Source organism: Nesoenas mayeri (assembly GCF_963082525.1).
Source record: "Nesoenas mayeri genome assembly, chromosome: 11".
Classification (NCBI taxonomy): Eukaryota; Metazoa; Chordata; class Aves; order Columbiformes; family Columbidae; genus Nesoenas; species Nesoenas mayeri.
The window spans coordinates 6,809,885-6,835,217 of NC_137563.1; the positions used below are offsets into that span (position 1 = coordinate 6,809,885).

The 25,333-nt window shown below is 45.4% G+C and overlaps 1 protein-coding gene across 1 annotated transcript in view; it reads left to right on the forward strand.

Annotated features, from left to right (window-relative positions):
• Positions 1-25,333, forward strand: part of SLCO3A1 (solute carrier organic anion transporter family member 3A1) — a gene marked incomplete at both ends in the record, with an annotated part of 132,917 nt that overhangs the window by 88,616 nt on the left and 18,968 nt on the right. The window contains 2 exons of the mRNA XM_080350966.1: positions 17,877-17,975; positions 21,183-21,446. Of these exons, the coding sequence (XP_080207092.1) occupies positions 17,877-17,975; positions 21,183-21,446 (363 nt within the window). The remainder of the gene's footprint in view (positions 1-17,876; positions 17,976-21,182; positions 21,447-25,333) is intronic.

Below are 25,333 nucleotides of genomic sequence, written 5' to 3' on the forward strand. Positions count from 1 at the left end.
CTTGCAGAAGCCAAGAAGAGCAATCCTGCACTGAGCATGGTGATAAAGTAAATCTGACCCAGCACAGCTTTGCCATAACACAGCTGGGCAGTGGTACTTTCCTCTAGTACTGAACTGGATGGACTCAAGTCTGTTTGGACTCTGAAAATTGTATATTGCCAAACACACGTTTTGTGACACACGCTTCAATTACCATTCTGAATTGCTACTACTTATTAGTATTATGTGGTTAATGGTCATTCAGCAGTAAAGAAAACTTTTCTCTTTCCTAAGTGGAAAGGTAAAATAATAATTTGACTGAAGGCTTCGATTAGTGCATTGGAGACGAATGGAGTCTATGATTTCAGTGCCCAGGTAATTTGATTTAGACACATGCCCTGCTACAGTCTTGTGCATAATCTTGCCAAAATGCAATGATGAAATGATTAAAACTTTCTGTTACAGCTTCCATATTTGAGGACCTTCCTAAAGGTCACTTTCAGATCAGAAACCCCTTTGGTCATCCCTGCGCCTTTCAGCTGGGAAAACAAGACACGTGAGGTTTGCACAGTAAAACTTGCAGGGTGATTGCTGAGTTGTGTCTGCCTGATGCTTCTCACTTCGTCAATTCATTCAAATAGAGGCATTTAGCAGGATTGCATCAAATTTATCCAATATTCAACAGCAGATTGTCAAAATTATGTCATTCAGATGGGGTAAAAGATTTTTAATGTCATAAAGAGATGAAACAAACTCTCGATAGCTGTTTTTCCCTCTATGAACACATAATGTTTCAATAATTTCAGTGAAGCATTTTGAGAATGTTTATTTTGGCAAAAAAAAGGCCCAAGGTCTCATGATTTGTCTCAACATTGGACTAAAAGAAGTATTTTCAGAGGGATGGAAAAATCTATTATTTTTACTGAACTGCTTTGCCAAACTTCCCAGAGAACCCGAAGGCTCCAAAGCTGAGGGTTGTGTGCTTTACTTTTCCTCACCATGCAACATGCACTGAGGACCTGCTATGATGTTTGTAGATGTTTGTCTCCATGAAGTGCTAACCAGATTAAAGAATGGTTTTGACCACATAAAGGAAAAAAAGTGATGAGGAGAATTACCGTAAAATGCTTTAAGAGTTGCAGCTTCATTGAGAAAAGGAATGCAAACAGGGTGATGTAAAATAACAAGTCCCCTTCTCTTCCCCACGGTTCAGGTTACACTGGCAGAGATACACCTGCTTTGCAAAGCAGAAATGATCACAATAAATACCAGGTACTTTCTATGTGTCCGCTCTGAATCCTTTAAAAAATATTGCTGGTTTTTAAATAAGAAATAAAGTATTTATAAAATAAAAGAAAACCTTTCTGGGAGTTGATAAAAGAACAGAGTGAGACTGAAGGCAGAATGTTCTCCTGAGATGACCATTTCATTGGTGATGCTTTTCCACAAAACTAAGTTTGTAATTTCTACATATCGTGTCCACTGCAGGGTGTGGATTTGGTGGCATGTGGCAGAGTATTGCGTTAATTTTTATCATGATCCGGTGGGTAACTTCATTGAGGGCTGCTCAGAGGGAACCTGTGCTGCAGCCTGGGAGGATGCTGTGGAAAGCCTGGCAGGAGACTGGAGGTGTCAGGGAGCTTGAAACAGCCTGGGTAATATATACACATGACCAAGTCTACAAAGAAATCTGCCATTTGAGTGGTCCTAAATCGGTATAAGTGGGGTTTTTTGCTAGGTTTTAGTTCCCGTGCACTACATCAGCAATGTTTTCAGTCATGTTTCCTTTAAAATTTGGTACCTGCAGAGAACAGAAATTCGTGTTGAGTGTAACCGTGATTACTTGCTTTGGGACTGCTGCTTTGTGGAGGTACCAGGCATCTGTGTCCTCTGTGCATGCGATGGGTGCCAAGCCCTTGACTTGTTTCTGTGCTTGATGACTGACGATAAAATTAAGACTTGATGATTATTAAAAGGAGAAGGACATATAGTTCCATGGGTGATTGCACAAACTATCAGAAGGGATCCATCAGAGCAGAGTGTAAAGTATCTAATGTGGAATCTGTCCTGGAGAAGGGAGATTTAGGATTAGAGATGAGAAGGCTCCGAGGAGAACTTATAGCAACTTTCAGGTATCTAAAGGGGACCTGGAAGAAAGCTGGAGAAGGACTTTTTACAAGGGCATGTGGTGATAGGCCAAGGCGTGATGGCTTTAAACTGAAAGATAATAGATTTCTATTAGATATAAGGAAGAAATTCTTCCCCATGAGGGTGGTGGGGCCCTGGAACAGGCTGCCCAGAGCAGCTGTGGATGCCCCATCCCTGGGAGTGTTCAAGGTCAGGCTGGACAGGGCTTAGAGGAACCTGGTCTAGTGTAAAGTGTCCTGCCCATGGCAGGGGGGTTGGAACTAGATGATCATTAAGGTCTTCCGACCCAAACCGTACTCAAACTAAGATCTTGGTTCCATAGAACCATGGGAATATCCTTGGTCACATCCTGTAGCCTCTTGGTGTCTGGATCTTCTCTCTTTAGTGAAGAAAACACCTGACGTGTGATACGTAGTGGCAGGAGCCTCTTACTTCAGCAAGACAGAGTGCGAGTCTTCCCCATGCAAGGCTTGATGTCGCTGTGTCAGGAACCATCATTTCTTTTTTGGGAACTAGGAGGTGGTAAAAATTAGAGGGTGGAAATTAGAGGATGGAGGTAATTAGAGGGTTTTTTGGACTGAAAGACCTGTTCTCCTGCCCAGGCGGGCTTGCTACTTCCTGCCAACCCACAGATGAACTTCTGACTGTGCTTTGAGATCTCTCTGTGATACCACATAATAAGCATTTACAATACCTATAAATACAGATGTTTGTGGCCAGGCTCTTGCTACTTGACCTTTGAAGCTAGCATGGAGCTATTACTACTCTCCATGACCACATATTCATGCCAGTCCTAAGAATTTAGTATGTTTGAGACCCCTGCTCCCTGTCAGATATAAATGGGTCTATGAAGCCAGCATTTGTTAGGGAGGACAAAAGCAAATACCATTGTACAAAATCTCTACAGTTTCAGACCTTTTAAATTTCTGTCTTCATTGCTTACAAAGTATAAGCGTACAGGTATTTCCCTTTTCTTCTTTTAAGCCTACATCTCCCTGAAGCCAGATGGGTAACATAACCAGAAAGGGTGGTTCTTGCAGTGGGTTTCAACAGCACATTAATAACTAATCAAGGCTGGAATCATAGCAGGTGGTTAAAAAGGGCCTGTTGGTCATTTTTGAGCTCTGGCAGAAAGCCTGCCCTGGAAAATGTAATTACTCTCCAAAAGAATATGACAGACTCTGCCAAAAATAATAAAAGTAGATGATCATCCAAAGCCACACCAGCTGAAACATGTGGCATTTCGCGCGGTCCAGCCAAGTGAGATGCTGCAGGGCTTGGGGCTCACCGGAGCGAGGCAGGAGATGGCAGCTCTGCTCCCTCCGACGTGCTGGGTTTTCATGGAACCCAGCCTTCGTTCCCCCATGGGGAGGAAAGCACGGCAGATTTTGAGATTTTTCACAGCAGAATATTTTGAGAACAAAATGTCGGAGAGAATGGTGGTTTTAGTACCTCTTCATTTTTTTTTTTCCATATGGCTGTATATCACACAATATGAAAATCTATCACATAAAAGTGACAATGTTTTTTCAAACCTAAAAATAATAATGTGTTCCATTTTGAAATTCTGAGAGAGAATTTTCAACATCCTGTCCTTTTTTCCCCCTTCCTAAAAATGAAAATAAGGATAAGCAGCCACAGTCTCATAAAGCCTCCTGACTTCATTCTCTGCATTTTTCCAGTGGCACATTGGTTAGAAAGCCTTTGACAAACCTATTTCACATACCAGGACTTTGCAATAAAGATAAACTTTATGAAATGATGATATAAAAACATGCAGCTCTATTTGCTGGTCTGGAAATTGCTATTTCCAGTCTCCTGTCACGTGCTCTGTAGGATTCCTCCCTATAGCAATTCTTTCAGATGGATTATTTTAGAAGTTATGGGTATCTTAACTTGGATTGCTCTGCGGGACTGGGCTTGGAAACGCCCTCGCTGGCAGTTTGGCTGGGAAGTCTTGCAGCATGTGGGGGTGACAAGCTCTTTAAACCTCTTAATCCAGCTCAGGTCCAGCCAGAGTAGTTTGTTTGTCGGAAACTGGTTTCATTTTCTGAGTGCTTACTTGTGCAGTCTTGAAGGGTTGGCTTCTTCCAGGAGGTGATTGCTGGACACGGGGTAACAAACAGAGAAATGAGAGAGTCCCCATGAGAGCCATTGGGTGACAGTACCAGAGTGACTTTTAGGAATACCACTCTGAGACGTTTGCAGCTACTTGGTTGAATACAACCCCTTCTTTGTCCAACCAGGAGGAAGGGATGCTTACAGAGGAAAGCAGCTTGAAGCCAACGGTATGGAAGTGTAAAGGGCTTGCATTATTAAAAAACCCAAACCTGCCCCTCCACCTTCTTGAAAGCATGAGCCCCATCACAAAGTAGCAAATCCAGAGGTGCACATCTCTGAACAAAGTGAAAAATTAGCATTTATCATTAAGCCATTGCTCCCAGGAGAGTGACCTTGCAGAGCCAGACCAGCTTCTGCGAGGTCACTGAGCACCCAGGAAGAGGAGCAGTCCAGGAACAATTTTGGAGGTTCTATTTCAGAAATAAGAGGGTAACGTGCCCTTTCCTATGTCCATCTTACTTGCCCCACCAGGGTTGCTTCCCTCAGGCAAGTCCTACCTCCCACTAAACACCTTTAACTGGGCCATTCTGATGTCTTTGATTTTAAATGGGATATTCAGGTGCTTTTAATTCACTTCCCAACTTAACAGGCAATGCTAGATCTATTGTGAGAGAAAATTTCTGTCTTCTTCCAGACCTTCCATCCTGTCCCTTTCCTGCAGGGCTGGAAAAGGGCTTTGTTTTCATCTTTCGGCTGTGGCTGTGGATGCTTAATTAAGGGAGACAAGCCCATAATGATAGCAGCAGCTGTTCTCTCCCCTGGGGAGAAAGAGACTCTCCAGGGACAGGGTCCTCCTTGGCACAAAGGAAAATATTTTTATGAAAGCAGCCCTGGAGAGGCTGGCAGGTCCCCACAGCTTCTGACTTTGTAAGAAACCTCAGCAACGCATCCACATGGCGGGTAGTTTTGGGAAGAGAAGGGAAGGCTGGGCACTAGGGATGAAATGCTGAATAGCACACACTGTCAGGAATACAGTCCTCTGGGTCCAGCCTCTGGCGTTTGTGCTGTTAAGGCAGCTGAGCTGTTAGGGACTGCTAGAAATTATATTGGAAGTGATCTTAAACTGGGGGATTATCCTGCATCCAGCCCACCTCGCCATCCCCCAGAACTGACTAGCATCTGGTATCCCTCAGACTTCAACCCACTGGGTTAGTCCTGAGGATATTTGGAGAAGATTGTCGGGTTAGGTCACTCCCCCACTGCCTGCTCTGGGATGTTTTGGGGGAACATAGTGCTCTCCTACACATTAACACTATGTATTAAGACTTCCCAAATTTATCTTGCTGAGATGTTTGCATGGAGACTGTGGAGAAGTCGGCTTGCCAAGAAGCAAAGCACGTCTGGAGCCACAACCCTGCATTTCCCACAGCGATTCCTGCAGATGGTATGGGGGGACCTCGGATGGTATGAGGGGACCTCAGATAGCATGGGGAGCCCTCAGCATACTCTTGCCGCCATCCCAATGAAGCAAGTGGAGCTGCCACTTGTGCACGGCCAAGGGCTGAGCAGTGAGAGACCTTGAAGGGAGGAGGTGGGTGGGAAGAGGCACAAGGATCGCAGCATCAGGCCATGGCTGCTCACTAGTACAAGTCTGGCAGGTCCCAGGTTAGCACCCTCGATGTCTGGCCATCTTCCTTAAGAAGCAAATGGTGGATTTGATCCAAAGCCAGTGGAAGAGTTCTCATGAACTTGAGTGAGATTTGGGTCAGTGCAAAGAGTGACTATTGTCAAGAGCAAATACTTTTTCCTAATGGCGTTTGCAATATAAGGAAGCAGAATAACAGAAGTTTCTTTTTTAATTTCCTTTCCTTCCTGACAGCCCAGCCATTTCTGGACCAGATTAAATCTTTTCAGCAGAGGAAAGCACAGCACTTTCCTAAATGACAGGTACAGATAGCTGTTATCAGCACTATGTTCCCAGCAACTTGCCTGACGTCATCGGTGATTCCCAGGACTCTCCTTGCTTCAAGAATTTAGGATGAGCTTACCCAGCACTAGCTACCCTGAGTCATTTCCCACCGTGCAGCATGGTCTCCACCTGAGACACAGCCAGGCAAAGGGAGTTTTGAAAAGTCTTCATAAAAGATGCAAAAACTGCTTTTGCTAAAAGTCTAAGTTTTGCTGATGGATTTAGGGAGGGCAAAGGGTTGCCCAGGCAATTCTTGGAGGAACCGTTGCTTTTCAGCCACTCTCTTCTTCCTTTCTTTTACAGGGAGCAAACCATCTATTGCTCTTTAATTGTCCTGAGTTTTTCCTCACAGACTTTTTTCAAAAGTATTAAACAAAGGAGGGGGAAAAAACAATGAAACCAGCTAATGTTCCCAGGTTGCTGTTGGCTGAGCTGGCAGCTCTGGAGCAAGAGCAATAGGGACTGCGGGACAGTGGGAAGTTTTCCTTGGCACAGGAGCACCTGAACAGCAGAAATAAGAACTTTCCACTTATGCTTTAGAGGGCTGGACTCTGTGGCAGGTACCATGTTTGGGATGGATAACCACATGTGTTTGTGTGTGCAACAGTTTGACCAGCTGGGCCAAGTAGGGGATTCGGGGAGCTGCAGCTTATCGGGGTCTGCAGCTCCGTACCAGACCAAATGAATCTGTGTCCTCTGATCTTGGAAAAGAGCTTTTTTTGGCTGATGCATGGAGGGGAGGCCTTGAAATCCCAGGTGTTGCTGGCACAAGGAAGAAATGGCAAACACTTAAGAGGCGTTAAAAGGAGAGGCAGTGCAGCAGTGGTCCTCTGCTGCTGTCAGGCAAGAGATGGGAAGGAGGAATGCTAAGGAAAACCTTTCAAATGGTGAGGCTGGCATGGAAGAGGTCCAGTTAAGAGGAAACAGAGCTGAACTTTTCTTCCTGACTGCATTTTCATTTAGAAGAACAGCAAACTGTTTGTATTGACGTGATACGTCAGTTAGAAACAGGACTCACCATTGTCTGATTTAAGGTGTGTGGGATGGGAAGGGATACCCCCAAGACTGAGGTTAAAGTGGGAGGGAGGCAGTCCTGGCAGCCTTATCCTCAAACAAATGTGTTATGTCCGTGCTGAACTCAGTGTACAGCTTAAAAAATAAATCAATAAAAAAGGAAGGCAGTGTTGCTCCAACCTCCAAACTCACAAATGCTGAAATTCAAATATTTCAGGCTCTGAGATTTGGCGTGTGTGTGTGAATAGCTCATTCTCCTCTAAGTCATAGGATCCATTGTTTGTTTGGGTTTTGGTTTGTTTTTTTCTAGTGTATTCTGGCATACAAGGAGGATGAGAGGTGCTGACTGTTACAGAAATCAAATGATGGAGATGAAAATGTACAAGACCCTCAGAAGGGTCTTGTGTCCCCGTTCAACAGACACGGGTTGGGTTAGACACTGCCCGAGCAGGTGGGAAGGATTCTGTGCAGTTATCTAAAGTATCCCTAAACTCCTATGTTGAATTAAAACCACCCAATGTTAAAGGAGAAATTGGCCAGCAAACTCAGAGGAGAATTACTGTCCTGTAGAGAAGGAAAAGTGCCCTGGAAGTGCATTTCCATACTAACCCACTGTTGGCACAATTCCTGGGAAATAACGCAAGGAAATCTGGCTGCCTGTAGCTAAAGCAGCACCGCGGATTTGGTAAAACAGGTGTTTGTGTTTAACGGCTGGGAGGAGATGAACACAGCTCGAAGGCATGCGACTCAAACCCTTTAAGAAAGCGTACTTGGCATTTGAGCGTACGTTTTTTTTCTCCTTTCAGAGTCTCTTTGGTGGCTGCTTCCCAAGGTAGTTAGCACAGAGAAAATGTGCTTGAAAGGTGGAAATCGCTAGTTCAAGCCCACGGCTATGGCTGGCGTGTTTGCACCGTACATTGAAGGTGCAGAATCCGTGCTCTGGATTTGCGTGCTATAGTTAGGTACATTCTTATACCCGCTTCTTCAACTGAGTTGGCTTCTTCTGGTGTGATAACAAGCAAATTTCAGGGACAAGAATGTGAGCCAGCAGGGTAGGTAGAGCAAGTGACTTGTCCTTATGTTTCAAGGATGCTGAAGAGATGTTCAGCATCAACTTTTTATGATGTACCTGACCAAACAGGGCATGGGGTTTTGGATGGATGCCTCATCCCTGGGAATGTTCAAGGCCAGTTTGTACAGGGCTTTGAGCAACCTGGTCTAGTGTAAGGTGTCCTGCCCATGGCAGGGGGGTTGGAACTGGATCATACTTAAGGTTCCTTCCAATCCAAACCATTCTGTGATGTTCTTTTATATATAAATAACCACCATGAACATTTTGGCAGAGGCTCATGGAGACAGCGTTGTACAGTGCGGGGAGATCTATTAAATCACCACGTGATGCGTGGTTTTTTGTAGGCAGAATGTCTGACCGGGATGCTTGCATGGACTGATGTCATTCTGCAGGTTGTTTATATGTAAAGTATATGTAAATATTAGGAGACAGGGCATCAGAGTGATTGCAGTTTAAGTAGGAAAACACTGCTACAACAATACCACTGCGTTCATAATCCTCCAGGAGTGTTCACTGCTTTAGTTAAATATGCAGAGACTGATGGAGATTGCTAGTGGATTAGTGTCTCGTATGACTGGTGCCAGGGATTGATTAGCATAAGCAAATTTATTCTCCAGCCTCCCATCAGCAAGGAGAGAAATGCAGCAAGCAGTCCCTCCGTGGCCTGGAAAGATGCTCGGATGCTACTGGGGAAAAGTGGTCAGGAGTGGGAAATATCGTCCCAGTGCCAGCTGGTAGGGATCAAAGTAATCCCAAGACTTCTGCATTGGAAGCATCCCTGTAGTTTACCTTGCACAGGTCACAGATTGGGTACTTTAATTTTTGTTTTGCTTGCAAATTCAATTCTGAGGGTTGTGGAGATTATTGCATGATTTGTTTCTCTGCAATCTTGTTGATGATCCTGTTTTAGCAACCGGGTGAAGTGGTGACCCGAAGGCCAATATACACAGGGCTCTGGGCTGGATTTTTGGTTGGTTTTGGTTGTGTTTTGTTTCATTGCTTTGGGGTTTTTTGTTGGAGTTTTTTGCTTGTTTGATTAGTTGGTTGTTGTTTGGGGGTTTTTTTTCCCTGGATTTTCTTTATTTGTTTGCTTACCAGAATGAGGGCACAAGCCGGCTACTGACTGTGGTTTTGAGCTGTCAGAAATGCACCTTATGGAAACTTCAGGGTTGGACACTGGGCTTGTGCTCCTAATGCAGAAGTCCAGTCACTTTTTGTCCTGCTCTGCAAATGTTATGTGTGTGCATCAGGATCCCCTGGGACTGTCAGTTGTTGGTATAACATTGATCCTTTCAAATGTAGCCTTGATAGTGCTGGGAACAGGGATTTGCTGATAAAACAAACTTAAGGCTTGGTAATAATTGAAAACATGGTAGTTCAGCAGGCAAAATACCTGCTTATAGGAGTCAGATTTTGTCTCAAAGTTAGCAAACATCTCCTTGGAGAAATCTTGCATTTTGATGGAAATCAATATTTAAAGGAACACTGGTAATCTGGGGAGAAATATCCATGTAACATACCTTCACGTCCTAGCAGCTTCTTCAGGGATTAACATCTGAATGCTAAATATAACAAAGAACTGTGCTGTGAACAAGGTAAATAGTCTTTTCTACCATGAGCTCTCTCAGCAGCCCTGCAAGAATCACATTAGAAGTTTGTTGTATCTGTAGCAAGGGTTCATTTTTTTTCCTGCCTCTTGATAAGTAAATTAAACCCCCCAAGCAGCTTTAGATACAGACATTAAGTCTTATTAAACACAGGGGGAAATAAGTCGTTCTGCAGCATTTCCATACAGTGCCGAGTAGCATTAAAAAAATAAATCTTCATGAAGCAGGAGCTGATTTTACAGGCTGCAGAAAGTGATTTGTTAAGTTGATGGAAAAGTTTGATTGGAGAAGAGAAGAAAAAGCTGACAGGAGGTGTCCAAGGCTGCCTGATTTCAAACTATGTAATAACTTATTTCACTGGTTAAAGGCAGGGCAGTCAAATACTGAATCCCTCCATGGGGTTCCCATCACAAGTGGCCCCATGGAAATGGGAGAAGTCAGATTCAATCCAACACTGCTTCTTTGCAGAGTTGCTGCTTGCTGGAGCAGTTTCACTGGCCAAAAGCAGCTGCAGGTTTGACAGTGAGAAATACACTGTCTGAGAACTGCTCTGTTGGTTGTTTTTCCAGGTGTTGTATTGCACATGTGAGTGCAGACAAGAAGCTGTTATGGTGGAATCGATGAGCAGAGCTCAGAACCAAAATTCAGATGTTTGTTCTAACTCTTTGTGTCCCTGGTTACTAAAGCACTGCATGGTGTTTGTGTATCTTACAACATTTAACAAGGAGGGACTAGCCTTTGTTAAAAGGTGGGAAAATGGTGAGATGTGGTGAATGATCCTCAGGAAAGTCATGGCTGAGCTGGGAATTCATCCCTCGCTAACCTTGGCAGTGCCGGGACATCCTTCCCAGTCTCTGCCATCACTCGAGCAGCCCTAAGTAGTTGTCCCCATCTGAGTGTTTTTGAGCTCCTGAAGGCTTGAAGGCAAAACTAATAAGTAGTACATGTGTTACTGTACAGATGACAGGAACCCACCAGCTTTTTCCTCCCTCCTCACCTCATCTCATGCCAGTACAGGGCTGGAACTGCTTTGATCCCCATCAGACCAAAGACTGAACATTAAAGTGAATTATCCCAAAGTTACTCCTCATTAATTGACAGCTACAGGCACTTTGAAACATTTGTCAGGTTCATTCTAACATTCCCTTTGCTTCAGTGGTTGCACCAAGGAAGCAGAACAAATCAAAACATGCCATCAGTCCAGTGCCACCTATTTGAGTTTCCTGCAGTCGACCACAAATAAGCAGGAGTGATAAGGACGTGGAGGTGGTGATGGGCAGCTGGTTGTGTAGACAAGGAGTCGAGCAGCAGGAAAGATGATGTCTTTCCATGGTAAATGAGCATAGCTGTCTCCAGGAAAGCTGAGAAGGAGAGACCGGGGGCTGAGCGTTGTTGCTTGGCTCTGCGGGAACGGGGCGGCTGGTGGGCACACTGTCTGCCATGGAGGATGGGCAGCGCCGGATGGCTCTGGCGGGGTTTGCTGTGAGAAGAAGCCATCTGGCAAGGAAAACAGCCTCCCCCTACCCTTACTGTGCATTTTGGAGGTTACGTCAGCTGATAGAAATCCGAGAAAACCCACTGAAGTGATGGGCTGTGCCCACTGGATGTGAGTGCAAAAGCTTTATACCAAGTCCTTGAGGGCCAGTACCTCGCGTGCAGGAGAGCACAGCATCTCCAGTCTGTACTGGTACGCCTCCAGTTCCCGCTGGCTGTGCTGGGGTGGTGTCTCTTTAAGGGCAGATTGCAGAGCACATGAATTACAGTATTCCAGTAATCCCTTTGCATCGGCCTGCCCCATCTTCCACGCAGTGGGAAATGTGGGACAAGCAGGGTTTTGAGATTATCTCGTGCTTTGCAAAGCCAGTTCCCTTTGTGCTTTTAGAAAGAGCTCTCTCCTGCAGCAGGCAGGGCGCTGGGGATGACGTCCCCGGCAGGATGCTGTCCCATGTCCGCAGCAGCATCCCCAGGGCCATAGCATCGCTTGGTTTAGCGCATTCTCCTGTTTTCCTGGGCCAGTTCCTTTGAAGCCAAAGACGTTGATTCAGGTGTGTTCCTGAAGCTGGCCTTCACTTGCACCTAAACGTTGCGAGAAGTCAGAAATACATATCCTGCTGTTATACATTATTGCATAGTCTATTAACAAGCAAAATATGTGGCAGATGCTGGTAATGCTTCATATCAGGACTTAGGAGGAATGTGAGATAGGACAAGATGGCAGCTTAACAACCTTTTTTCATTTTCTCATTTCTCCAGGTTATAGGTTACTTCTGACATTCCTACCAGTATTCACTAAATCTCCTTACAAAGTACCTTAGTTCCTTTATAAAGCAAAACAAAGCCCAGACTCCTGGGCATTTTGCTTCAGGGTTTTATGTAAGGAAACGTAGGCTGTAGGTAGAAGAGGACAGACACAGAAACCACCACATCGTAAGGAGATTAGGAAGTAGAAATGGGGCTGTGATGGGAAACGTGTGACTTCAATCAGAGGAGTGGCTCCTGCTCCAATAGCCCTGTGTGCTGACCCACTGTGGGAGATGCTGCTTTTCCTCCTCCTGTCTCACCTGCCCAGCTCACCTTCGCTTGGCACTTGTTGGCAGCTCTCTGAGATAAATTTCCTCAAGTCCACAGCCCCTGGTGGGGCTGAGGCTTTGAAGCAGAGTGACTTGGTGTCCTTTAGCTGCCTGTGTTTTTTCCCTCAGCCCATGACCGTGCACTGAACCTGCCCTTGTTCCCTGGTGAACTGTACCTGCACTGCACCCTGGCGAGGCTGGCAAGCCTTGCTGCATCTCCCTCGATGTCTTATTTCCAGCCACGAGTGTTTCTGCTGGGAGTTAACTGGCCCCAGTTAATTCATTACAGCTTCGCTCATTTCACACTGTGAACAGCACAAGTTGTGTTTCAGGATCCTGTTGCTGCTGCAAGGCAACTTGGATCACCAAGGGACAGCTCCTTATTACTGAAATATTGACATTTTTTTATCCCTGCCTTTGCAACTTGGTTCTTGGGCACTTTGCATGACGAACTGAGCATCTCTCATCTCTGTGCCACAGTCTCTCTGCAGATGTGGTGGTACCTGCAGCTATTCCTTCCCTTTGCTCTAATGGAAAACTGCATTTTGTGTCCTGGGCCTTGCTAGTGATAAAACCCCATCACAAAATGTCACATCTAATACCCCGCTCTGTCCCAATCCTTTCCTCAGCCCCTGGAAAATGTCTGTTAGTTGACAGGACAAAGTAGGATTTGGCAAATTGTTCCATTTGAAAAGATGGGGAGGAAGATATTTCTGATTTCTCAGTCCAGCCTGGCTTGCTGCCTTTTTTTTTCCTGCCTTTTTGGGAAGCAACAGAGACTGGTGAAGGGGATAGAGTAGGAATGCTGAAAATGATTAGCTGTTTTCAAAATAAAATGTAATTGTGCTTTAAAAGGGCTCAAACTGAAATTAAGTATTTGTGAGTTATGAAACAAAATGTTTGAATTGTCCCAAAGCAGGGTCACTTTTGGTTTTGTTGGTTTTTGGGGGCTTTTTTAATTCACATCTCCTGAGTATTTCTAAGAATTACCATAATTTGTTGAGAGTTAAAAAGAAAAAAATCTAAGATTTAAAATAAAAATTCCACCAATTTGCACAAGGGAGAAGCCTTTTTCATCCCATTTGCCCTACGCTGGTGACATGCCCCGCTTCTCCTTGAGATGCTGGATGCAGGACCAAGCACAGACCCTTGGAAGAAATACATCCAGCCCTGGAGAGCAAGAAGCATTTGTTTCCAGGACAGTATTTTCGAGTAGACCATTAGTTAATCTGATGATGTGAGTGATAGAAATAAATTCTAAGCTGAGAATGAAAGGGGAGAGGCTGCAGTATCCTGCACTGATCGCCAGTTTTGTTGCCATCGGTGGGAGTTTTGCAAGAGGCTGATGGAGCCAGGATTAGACCTTTGATCAGTTTGCTACTGGTATTAATGCCCTCTGGCTCTATCTGACTATATGATCTAAAAGTTAGCGGGAAACACTGGAAGACACCTAGCAAGTGGTATTAAAGCTAGCGACAAGTTTAGCACATCTTTGTCCCTAGCAGCAACCCCAGGACTGGGAAAAGGGATTTTGCTATAGACCTCCTTCTCTGCTAAGCAGCAGCTTCGTAGTTGAGTTGGAAAGTATTTTCCTAATAACGGGGGTGACTAGCAATTGTGTAGAATTTCTTGAAACAGGAAGGATGTCTTAAGCTAATTGTAACTTGGCTAATTTCCCCTTGGGCCCTCAGTTCCACGTAATGTTCAACCACAGGCACTGTCCTAATGGCCTGAGAGCCTAATTCTTGTGCTCAGCAGTGTGCGCCATTGATCCTTGAGTATGGTCCGGCTCTGTACAGGCCATAGACTATCCTTTGTGACAGTCCATGCCTTGGGTTTTTCCAAAATTTGCTTGATTTGTGAGATAAAGTGTAAAATAATATTACTGCAATGGTAGATTTCGTTAGAATCTTAAAAGATAACAAAAAGGGCATGGGGTGAGCCAGTTGTTTTATTGATGTTAGAACAAACAAAAAGTAAAAACACAATTAAATGAGGGTTTCTTAAGCTAGCCTAGAGAATAATAATAATTTAATATCGTATTGTAAGATCTCAGATACCGGTTTTGCTGTTCAGCGGATGCTCTATCCCACATTGCCCTCTAGCGAGGACATTGCAGAACAAGTAATCCTTCCAGCTTGCAGTTGCCAGGATGTGAAATGTGGTATTTTAATAATTGAGGCCATGACTTGTTTCTGAGGTGCTGATTTGCCATGTGATGTAAATAGTGCGAGGAGGAGGAGCAGCAGCGCTCACCTGTCGCAGGTGCTGGTGCCTCTGTACCTGCGCTGACCACCGATTTCTTTGACATTTGATTTTGTTTGAGCTAACTGCTTCTGCAAGCACCTCCTGGCTGCTGAGGGATCACTAGCCAAAGGTCTCTGCTCCTTCTGCTTTGCAAAAAAAGAGGAAAATACCCCTGGGGTTTTTTTTGGTGAAGGATGATCTTTTCATGTTCATTGTCTAATACTTTGCTCCATAAACTCTTCAGTTCTGTGGTTTTGCCTGTATATGTGTGGTCTGACAAGCCTGCCTGTGGTTTGGAGATGATCACGGGACAAACTTCTGTCCCTTTTCAACCCAACACTGGTACATCAAAGGTGTTGCCTAAAAGGTTAGAACTGGTCCTTGTCCTTCTGCCTGCTTAGCTGAGTGAGCGTGCGTCGGTGCCAAATAGCACTTCTGGGTGTTCACAGTTCTTCAGAGCTGTTAAACTTTCAGAAAATCATCAACCATCAGTAAGTTTGTAAAAACTGGAAAAGAGGAGGTGCTAAGGTCTGCCTGTTTTTTCCTTCTCCTTCTTCCTTCCAGGGTGGGGAAGTAAGACCAGAGCCATGTTCAGAGTCCTGCTGAAATCCAGGGGCTCTTCATCCAAATTGTGGGCTCGGTTTGTCACTGCCCCAGGCACTGCTCCAACCAGTACAAGGCCCAGTGCGTCCTTACATGCTTGACCATAATTACATAGAAATTCGTAATGAATGTTCAGCCATCAAAGATCAACTCAGTCTTCGATTGCCAGCTTGTTCATCAGAGTAATAGCCGTGGCCATTCCTCTGCTAGGTGCTGTTTAAACTGCTTGGCTGAAAACTTGTCAGTTTTCGAACAGTTTGTCCTAAAATCTGCCATTTCCTGCATGCAAACAGTCGAAGGACACAGCCTGATTGCCCATGTGGCAGATCCGTGGGTGCAGACAGCACCCTGCCACCCGTGCGATCCTCCCAGGAGCCATGCGACCCCAGTAATGCCATGCTGATCACATTTGCGGAGCTGGGATGGGCTGAACCATCTAGCCTGCTCCTCACGGCACTTGTGGGATGAACAACAAACACTAATGCCATCTAGTGACAAAAAAAAAAAAGAGGCAATGTGGAAATTCTAAAGAATGCCACTGGAAATTTAATAGCCCCAAGTAGGGTAGACCTTGGAGCTGGTAAGGAGAGCAATGGTAATGGGTATGCTGGCAAAATAAATCCCTTTTCCCTGCTCTCCTGACCTGCCTCTTCCCACATTTCACATCCCACTAAGTGCTTCCGCAGGTAACCAGAGACTGGGATCTTCCACCTGAGGCTTTATAGATCCCCAGGGGAGCAAGACATTGGCTTCCTAAGGAGCTCTGTTGATTCAGGAGCACAAATTCCACAACTTACTGCTGGATCATGGAGCACAAACCCAATGGACGAGGTGACTTGGGGAAAGGAGATGGCTTTCTCCACCACTGGTGGTCCGAGACTCTGGGGACTAATTTAAGCTGGCAGCATGGACTGTGAGGCGCTGCTGCTGCTGCAGCTTTGAACTTAGCTGAGATGGGGCAAGGGATCACAGCTTCTGCCACTGTCCTACAGCAGGGACTTGTTACTCAGGCTCATGCATCCTGGCACATTTTTGAATTCCCATCACTTTTGTTTCTGCCTCTTCCTTCTGTAGGTGATAGCTGCGAAGGCATTAATGTGCTGGTTTCTGCACATTCGAGTGCCTGGATGGAGATGCCATTGCTTTGTATGTAGTTATTAATCCAGCCAGGTTATGGTGCCATGAACCTGGAAGAATAGGTTTGCACTTTGCATTTAAAAAATGAAGTTATTTCTCACCATGCCAACTTATTCTGCTTGGCTAAGCTGCCATCGGCAGGTGTGGTTTGCCTTGCGTAGGGCTGGTGGTATCCTGGGAACATTTTACAGCACTGATCATTTCTCCAGCTCCTGAGAAATGCACAGAGAGACAACTTGGGAATTAAAAGTTTCCAGTTGAGGAACTTGAGGGCTGAGATAACTGTGAAGTGCATTATAAATGCACCGAGATGCCAAACAGCAACCCCAGAGAGATTTGGAGCGAGATGTGGGATGTGCCCCACTGCCAAAGCAGCGTGAGCAAAGCACCCGGATGCGAATAAGCTCCTTCATGGGATGTTTCTGAAGTGCAGCAACACCAAGACTGATGCCAGCACAGGCTGGCATGTGTCTGGCTGGGGGTCCCGAAGAGCTGCCCCCCTTGCTGGGCACACGGGTCTGTCAGCAGCGCTCTGCGATGCTCAGGCTTGTCCCTGCATCCTTCAGAAAGCCAATTACTAGGGTCGTTGGGGACTTTTTGTTGTTTTTTCTATCCCAAATGTGGAGATACCAAGTATGTTCCTATTGTCTCATTTACAATTGTTTTGTGTTATTGTTGCTGCTTCTTTTTCCGGATGATCTTTGTGTCCCCCTGCCTTTCTGCCCTGGATGATTGAGAGCTGGCGGTGTGCCTGTAGCATTCCTGTTTCCAGGCCAAAATGGGAGTGAGAATAAATGCTGCTAAATATTGTATTGAAGCAAATAAGTAATTTACTCATAATAGCTTTTTCGCCTGGCATTACACTAGCAATTTCATGCAGGTTTTGCTGGAGGAGCGAGCAATTGTGAGAGGCTAGAGGAGCCGTATACCTTGGGGAATACTTGCCGTGTGGGTACGATGGGGAGAAGGGCTTCACAGATTTGGAAGAGTGCCCCTGCTTCTGTAGAGGGACTTTATCCAGCAGTCTGTGACAACATTGCGTTGCATAGATCTGCTGGCCCTAAATTCTCAAAATATCCCTGTCTACCAGGAATTTGGCTGGATGTGGTGAAGGTAAAGACTTCCCTGTGGAGAGAAGGCAGGTCTGCTTTACCTTGTAAGACATCTTTTAGACCATCCAGCTAACCAAAACACAGTATACATCCACGCTGTCTTGTCAGCTCAGTAGAAATCCTTCATCATTATCACAGCTCCATCTATTCTTTTTCCTGAAGAGATGTGGAAAAGCAAAAAGCGTTTAGGGTTCTCTTTTTCACACACAGATCACACGCTTTTACCTGAAGCATTTGACACAGAGACGTATCCCTTATCTATTTGGCATCAATAGCATCTTGCAGGAGACAAGCAGAACAACTGCCAATGAATAACCTGAGCCTACTACTAATTTTCTCTTTTCTCTTTCCTTATAGGGATCCTGTTTACGATGCTGGTATTTGGACCAGCCTGTGGATTTATCTTGGGCTCCTTCTGTACCAAAATCTATGTGGATGCTGTCTTCATTGACACAAGTGAGGAGAACTGGGTTTGGTTTCAAATCAAATATGCTAATGTTGTATCAGCAGGACAAAAATGTTGATGTTCACAAGCAGGAAACTGCTTCTCATTCCATCTTGAGTGCCTCTTGCATGTATGGCTGTCACTTTTAGAGGGGTTTTATGACTGAGATTTAAAAGTTTTCAGCTCTCTCCCCATAGGTAACAGATTCTGAGCTTGGGTTAAAGTAAATTGTTGGCTAATTGTCTTTTTTTTAAGAAAAATATTTTATTGCTACCTGCACTATGTGCTCTTTGCCATTAGAGGGCAATGTGTCACAGGCTGTTGTCTGCTGCTCCCCAAGCCCTTTGGCTATAGACTGCAAACCTGATGCTTCGTTCTTTTCCCTCGGTTGTTCAGATGCTTTTTCTACAGTTCCCAGCTCTATCTGATCCCACAGGCTCTCATCCTGCCGCAGGGGTGTTGGCCTCATTGAGGGTGCATTCCAGTTCTGTGATGTTACAAATACATGTTCACAGGGTGCATTTGGATGGAGTTGAACCTGGCAGGACTAGGAACAGAATTGCACAAATCTGGAGAAGTGTTACTGCCTTTTCTTGGTCTCGCATCCACAAGGCAGCTGAAGAAATCTAAATAATAGTGAACTAGCAGGAACGTAGTATCTTATTTGATCACTGAGACTTTTAGCTGTGGCTTTATCAGATACCACATGACCCTTTTTCATTCCTTGGCTTTAGCAAGATAAGCCAAAGACTCACTTGGTCCTGTAGGCAGAGGCGCTTGTGAGAACCCTGTTATATGTTTGACCTCTAAGTATTATTTACTCCAAAATATGAATGTGCAGAGATCTTTTTCTCACAGTCGGTGAAGCTGTGGAGCCCCTTGAAATAGGTGTTAGAAATCTACAAATTGATTCAGAAACAATTAGATGAATTTATAGAAATAAAAATGAACATGATACCATATCTAGCTTAGAAAACACCTGAGCCACAAATCGCAATAATAATACTAGGTGTATGTCAACTTGTGTACTTTTTTGGTGTCTGCAGCTGGTTACCATCAGAGGCAAGATGCGGGCCTCGCTAAAAAGTTAATTTGATGTGATCTGGCCATTTTTAACATTAAACATTGCTCTGTATTTAGAGGTCAAAAAGCCCCAGAAAAAATATGGAGCCACAAAGGAGAACGATGAAGTGTTATCACTGAGAAGCCTGGAGGGCTGTGGCTCAGCAGGTCATAGGGATGGGATAACAATGTCCAGCTGGCTTTGGTCATGGGCCATCACTGTCATGCCAAGACTGGGCCACACATGGTCTCCATCTATTTTTGTATGGAAAAGAGTTTCCATGTTGCAGCTGGCTCTGCCTTGCAGTTCGGGGTGGTATGAGGAGACCAAGCTCCAGAGGGACCCGGACCTATTTTAGAAAGGGAATATGAATAAGACCTTGGTTCACGTGGCTTTTCATATGGCTCTCTTCCCAAGAATCTGAAAAAAAATGCACTTCAGGCAAGAGGAAATAATAGCAGAAGAATGCAATCCCTCCAAAACACTATTTTTCAAACTTTATCTATATTTGAGAGCTATGTGTTATTTTCCCTAAGGAGAAAAGAGTTTCCCTCGTCTCTGCTTGAGAGACAACTTGATTGCCTCACTTGAGACAGATTTTTCAGAGTGGCGGTAACCAGACAGACATTGTGAACCGAGGAGCTCGTTATTCCAGCGCCGCGGAGCCGGGTCTCCCCCGGGACTCAGCTCCGGCACCGCGCACCCTCCACCGGCTCGACGAGTGGCTGTGGCAGTGAGGAAGCTGTTAAAAACACAGTTTCTTCTCTCGTGCTGCTTATTTTTATCCCCCTAAACTGATGCCAGAGCCTTCTTTTTCTTTATCTCTGCTGAGTGATGGCCTACAGGACACTCTTGCCTTTTACTTTTCTTCATAATCTGGTGATTTCTCTACCTTTCTGGGCCCATTTGATATAGTGGATGAGTTTCTTTTCCAATATTTAGGACTGTTTCACTCTCCACACAGTCGCAGCTGCCCGTAAAGCCCAAATACCCATTTCTCCTTTGCTGATAAGGGCAGTGAATTCAAAGGAGGGAGAGCATTGACCTCCTGGAAAAAAAGTAACCAGGATGGAGATGCCATGTCCTTGTCCTCGCTGCTTCTTCTCCATGCAGTTATGTCAGCTGTGTGTGCACGTTTGACATGCTGGGACAGCGATGTCCAAAACCTCAGTGCCAGCACAGGGGACACTGAGTGGTACATGGCAGCTTCCGAGAGCTGGCAGAGCCAAAGACACTGGAGAGAAGCTCTGATTACAGGGTGTTGCAGAAGCTGGATGTACCATCTAGATAGGCGAGGTGATGGGTTGCTTGTCCTAAGGACCTCTTGGATGTGGAGGTCATTACGTGCTGGTGGCTCACACGGTATGGGTGTGGGATGCATTATGGGTTCACACCTTATGTCTGGGAGCCCCTTTCCAGCCAACAAAGCTCCTAGGGACTATCTTCCAGCCCACAGGACCTTTAGGGTGGGAGGAAATGGCTTCAAGATGTGCTAGGGGAGATTTAGATTGGATATTGGGAAAAATTTTTACAGAGGGGATGGTCGGGCATTGGAACAGGCTGCCCAGGGCAGTGGTGGAGTCACCATCCCTGGAGGTGTTTAAAAGGCATGTAGATGAGGTTGTTAGGGACATGGTTTAGTGACACTGTTAGGTTGACAGTTTGACTCTGATGATCACAGAATCGTTGTGGTTGGAAGAGACCTTCATCGAGTCCAACCATAAAATAAATTTGGCACTAAACCGTGTCCCTAAGAACCTTGTCCAAACACCTTTTAAACACTTCCAGGGGTGGTGACTCCACCACTGTCCTGGGCAGTCCGTTCCAATGCCTGACAACCCTTTCTGTGAAGAATTTTTTCCTAATATCCAATCTGAACCTCCTCTGGCACAACTTGAGGCCATTTCCTATTGTCCTGGCACTTGCTACTTGGGAGAAGAGACCAACACCCTCCATGCTACAACGTCCTTTCAGGTAGTTGTAGACAGCGATAAGGTCTCCCCTCAGCCTCCTTTTCTCCAGGCTGAACAGCCCCAGTTCCCTCAACCACTCCTCATCACACTTGTCCTCCAGGGTCTCTTCCAACCAAAATGATTCTGTGATTAACACTGTTGTCTCCCCCTCCCAGCACTGACATGTGTGTATGCCCTTGCAGGTAAGCTGGACATCACCCCGGATGACCCCCGGTGGATCGGTGCGTGGTGGGGAGGCTTCCTGCTGTGTGGTGCCTTACTCTTCTTCTCGTCCCTGCCGATGTTCGGGTTCCCGCAGTCCTTGCCCCCGCGGCCGGAGCACGGCGGGGAGAGCGAGCAGGCCATGCTGCCCGAGAGGGACTACGAGAGACCCAAACCCAGCAACGGGGTCCTGCGGCACGCGATGGATGGGGAGAGCAGCACGAGCTGCTTCCAGCAGCTGCGAGGTGAGACGCTGGCCCTTGGCACATTTTCCGTGAGAGTCAGCAACAGGTCGACAGCTGGTTGGATTTATAATTGCTCTCTGATTTGGGTTATCTGCCTTTACCCCCCCAAAAAAATCCCCAAAAACTCAGTAACTTGACATTTCAGTCCCTAGTTTCTAATTATCTCTGGAATTGCCCTCATTTTAAAGAGAGACTTTGTTCCGCTTGAAAGGTTTGGGGGTTTTTTTTAATCACAAAGCTTCGGAAATGCACTATAGTCCTGCAGAGCCGATAAAAAAATGAAGGGGAACACAGTCGCTGGAGCAATTTGTGAACTTCTCTCCAGTCTACTGACCTGCTCCCCTCTGCCTTGTGAAACAGAGAACGAGCTGGCAAGGGCAGTTAAAAGAAACTGGGAGCTCCTGGCATCTGAGCTGCAGCTTAGTGCAATCCCAGGTACAAAGCAATGAGCTCTGGGCACCACCGCAGCTTTTAAACTGGGATGGGGAAGGGGTAGGTACCAGCCCAGAATAGCAGCAAAGTGGCAGGGCAGAGCATGGCTTGTAGCAAATTAGACTAGAAAACCCAAATCGTGTCCTGCAGTGGCTCTAATTAATGTCGGCAAAAGATCTACATTTTTGGGGGAGATATACCCTTTATATAGCCTGCACTAGAAAATTCTTCTTATTCTTCAAGTTCTTCATAAGAGAGGGTGGTTCTGTAGCACTGGTGGTTGCATCTCACTCTGTGTCGCTGGGTACTTTTCTGTCTAATGTATTTAGAAAAATGAGGACAAAAATCACTTACTCCCTGTACTGTCGCCTTAATTGGGAGTTGAATGAGGTGCAGGTAAGAAGGAAAAAGACTCTGGGGAGAAAAGTGTTTTCTTAAATATAAAAATGCCTTGAATAGTTGATGCGGTTGTTCATTAAGGAAAGGTCAAAGATGTGAGGTTTTGGCTTGATGAGAAAATTCAAAAGAAAGGTAAATGGATGCATTGTTTGAAAATTTGTCAGTAAAATTAATTTCTTCATCCTTGGTACATCCATCTGGATAATTCTGTGGCTTTTGTTGTGGACTTACCAGAGCAACTGTTTCTGGCCACTGAATTTTTGGAATGGGCACTGGAAATTTTTGCAGGTTTTTGCATAGAGGAATTAAAGAATGCAGCTTGTCCCTGCTGCACAGAGGGGCAGCAGATTTGCCTGAGGATGATGCTGAACAAGCTGAGTTTCTTGCCCACAGAGAGGCTATGGGGAGGTTGCTAGAGCATCTATTGCTCGTTGAAGTAGAGAAATTAAACTGCCACGTCCATGTGCTTCAAAGTATCGATTGCATCAGGAGGCACCACGGTCTTCCACAATTAGTCTTTTCATTGCAGGTAACCCCATTTCGGACCCATCAGTATTCCAGAAGTCTCTTTGTAGATGGACTTTGAAATACAATTTACATCACATCAAATGAGACAGGGAATGACCTTCTCAGTTTTGCCTTTGAGGCTGTCACAGACAACACGATATTGATAGTTGACGTCTCCTTTGAAGTCCCTTGCCAGTATTGTCACAGTTGGAACGTGGTCAAGAGTCCTGTTTGCTGAAGTACCCACCTGGAGATCTTCAGACATGCACAGCCAGGAAAGGCAAACACGTGCACTCATTCCCAGTGAGCTGTGTATGTACATTATTTTGCCACCAGCTGAAAAATATATATGCACTCCTATGCACCAGGACCGTGTATCCTTAATCTGTGTTGATTGTAATCTGTGTTGATTGTGTACAGTTTCCTTTGGGGGAAGTTAGACTGTTTAGCCTTTTTCCTAGGATAAAAAGAACTAGATCATTATACACAGAGGTTAAAAGTTATATATGTGCGTGCATAGCCATGTCTTCTGTCTTTGGGTTTGCCTGTATTTGTGAAGCGGAGCACCAGAAGATGTATCTGTACATGGCGTTGTGGGCGGAAATGCTTATCAAGGTTTTTGTGGCCATAACTCTGACTCCTTTTTAGCAAATATTGTCTCTGCATCTCGGCCCTGGGCAGGTATGTGCCAGGCACAAGCCCATCTCTGTGCAGAGGTGTGGGATTGTCCATCTCTGTGCACAGTATGAGGAGGAGAGAGTTGTTTTTCTGGACTGATTGTGCGAACACACTGTGTGTCAACAGTGCATCCTTAGAGGCTGAACAGAAGCTCCTTTTTGGCCGTTGAAGGGATTTGATTTGATATTTTTTATTATTTTATTTTTATTTATTTTATTATTTTGTTTTACTCGAAGCCTTGCAGTGACTGCCACGGGTGAGTGGGCATGGTGGGAGAGGAAAGCGGGGTGGTGTGAGTTGGAGACGGACGTGCTCCCAGCTGGGTCACGGCTGTCAGTGGCCCGTGTGGCGTGGCTGGCACGTGGGAAGATGCTCGAGACACTATGAGATTTGCCTGAAAGACAGTGAGATGCAGGGCTGGTTGAGATTCTTTGGCTTTCTCTGGCCTTAAGTGCACAGAAAAGCTAAGACTAATGTAAAAGAACCTGCTCAAAGGTTTGGAATGTCTTTTACATCTCTACCAAGGTCTAAACAGGAAGGAGGGCCCAGCTTTCGGGGAAGCCACGGCATCTTTTTATGTGGGGTATTTTCATGCTGGGAAAAGAAGCATCCTTAAGAGGAGCTTCGAACTTGAAACGAAAGCCGTGCCTTTGAACGGCGCGAGATGAAGAGGCGATCAAAGGCAGCAGAGGCTGCGGGCGGCTGCTGTGGCAGCTCAGGAGCGGCCCTGGGAGGTGCTTACCATTGCTAAACCGGCATACAAACGCTGCACCGCTTTACTTGATTAGTATTTCAGTTAATCAATGCAAATCCATTTGGGAGCATAGGGAAGTGAAGGATTAATAGCAGGAAGAGGATGGATGGGTAGATGCTGCCATTGCTCTTGGCTCTCGGCTGGCAGCCTGGCAGGGTTTGTTCCAGCCCTGCGCTCTCTGTACGGTCTGTGAAAGCACTTCAGGCGTGGGCTGTGACAATCCTGGCTGTCCTGGGGACACGGCTTTGCTTTCCTACCTCTGGTCTGCCTTGGGGACCTCTCTGATGTTTGGGGCCAGAGATGATGCTCGGCTGTGTCAGGTCACCTCTGCTCATGTCTGTCAAGCACCTGCCCTCTCACTTGGTGTGTTAACACGCTGCCACTAACTCATCACCTGCTGCAGGACGTGCTTGGAAATATTTTGTTAAAATATTTTTTCTTTTTTTTTCATACAGAAATGTCACTTCTACAGAATTGAGTGGTCAGTTCTGATGAAGTTTGGTTTCAAAATGCTTCCTTGGCTTTGTCTTTACCTCCCGTGAAATATTCTGCTTTAAAGTCATTTTAGTTTTCAGTGATTTAAACCAGAAATTCATTACATTCTGCCTGTCTGTCTAGCGAGAGAGATTAAAAACCTAAAAGGATTGAAATTGATATGGAATCCTTCATGTTTGGAGAGAGAAGCACATTCATAAAGAATAAAAAGAAACCTCACTGTGGAATTAAATGAATTTCAAAACTGCAAATTCCCTAGGTTTGGAAACATTTTGGTTTGTGTCCAGCTTCATTTCCAAGAGCGTAGGAGAGCTGGGATGTACATCTGACAGCTGTCTTGTCTTCTGTTTGGTTCCTCCATGCTCTGTATACCAATCTGCTGAATACTTAGAGAGGGAGCTGCTCAGAATCCTGGATTTCTCTCCCCAAAAGTGCTCTCTGGGAAGAGACGCGTGGCGCTGCGCTAGAAGTGTCCAGCTGTGAAAGGGTGTCCTGGGCCATGGAGAACCTGTTGTCCTCAATGGGCTTTCATAGGATTGAGCGGGATTAATGGCCAACACGAGTAGTTTTAAACTCATGGCTCTAACAAGTGATAGTGACAACCTTAATGAAGGTGCATATG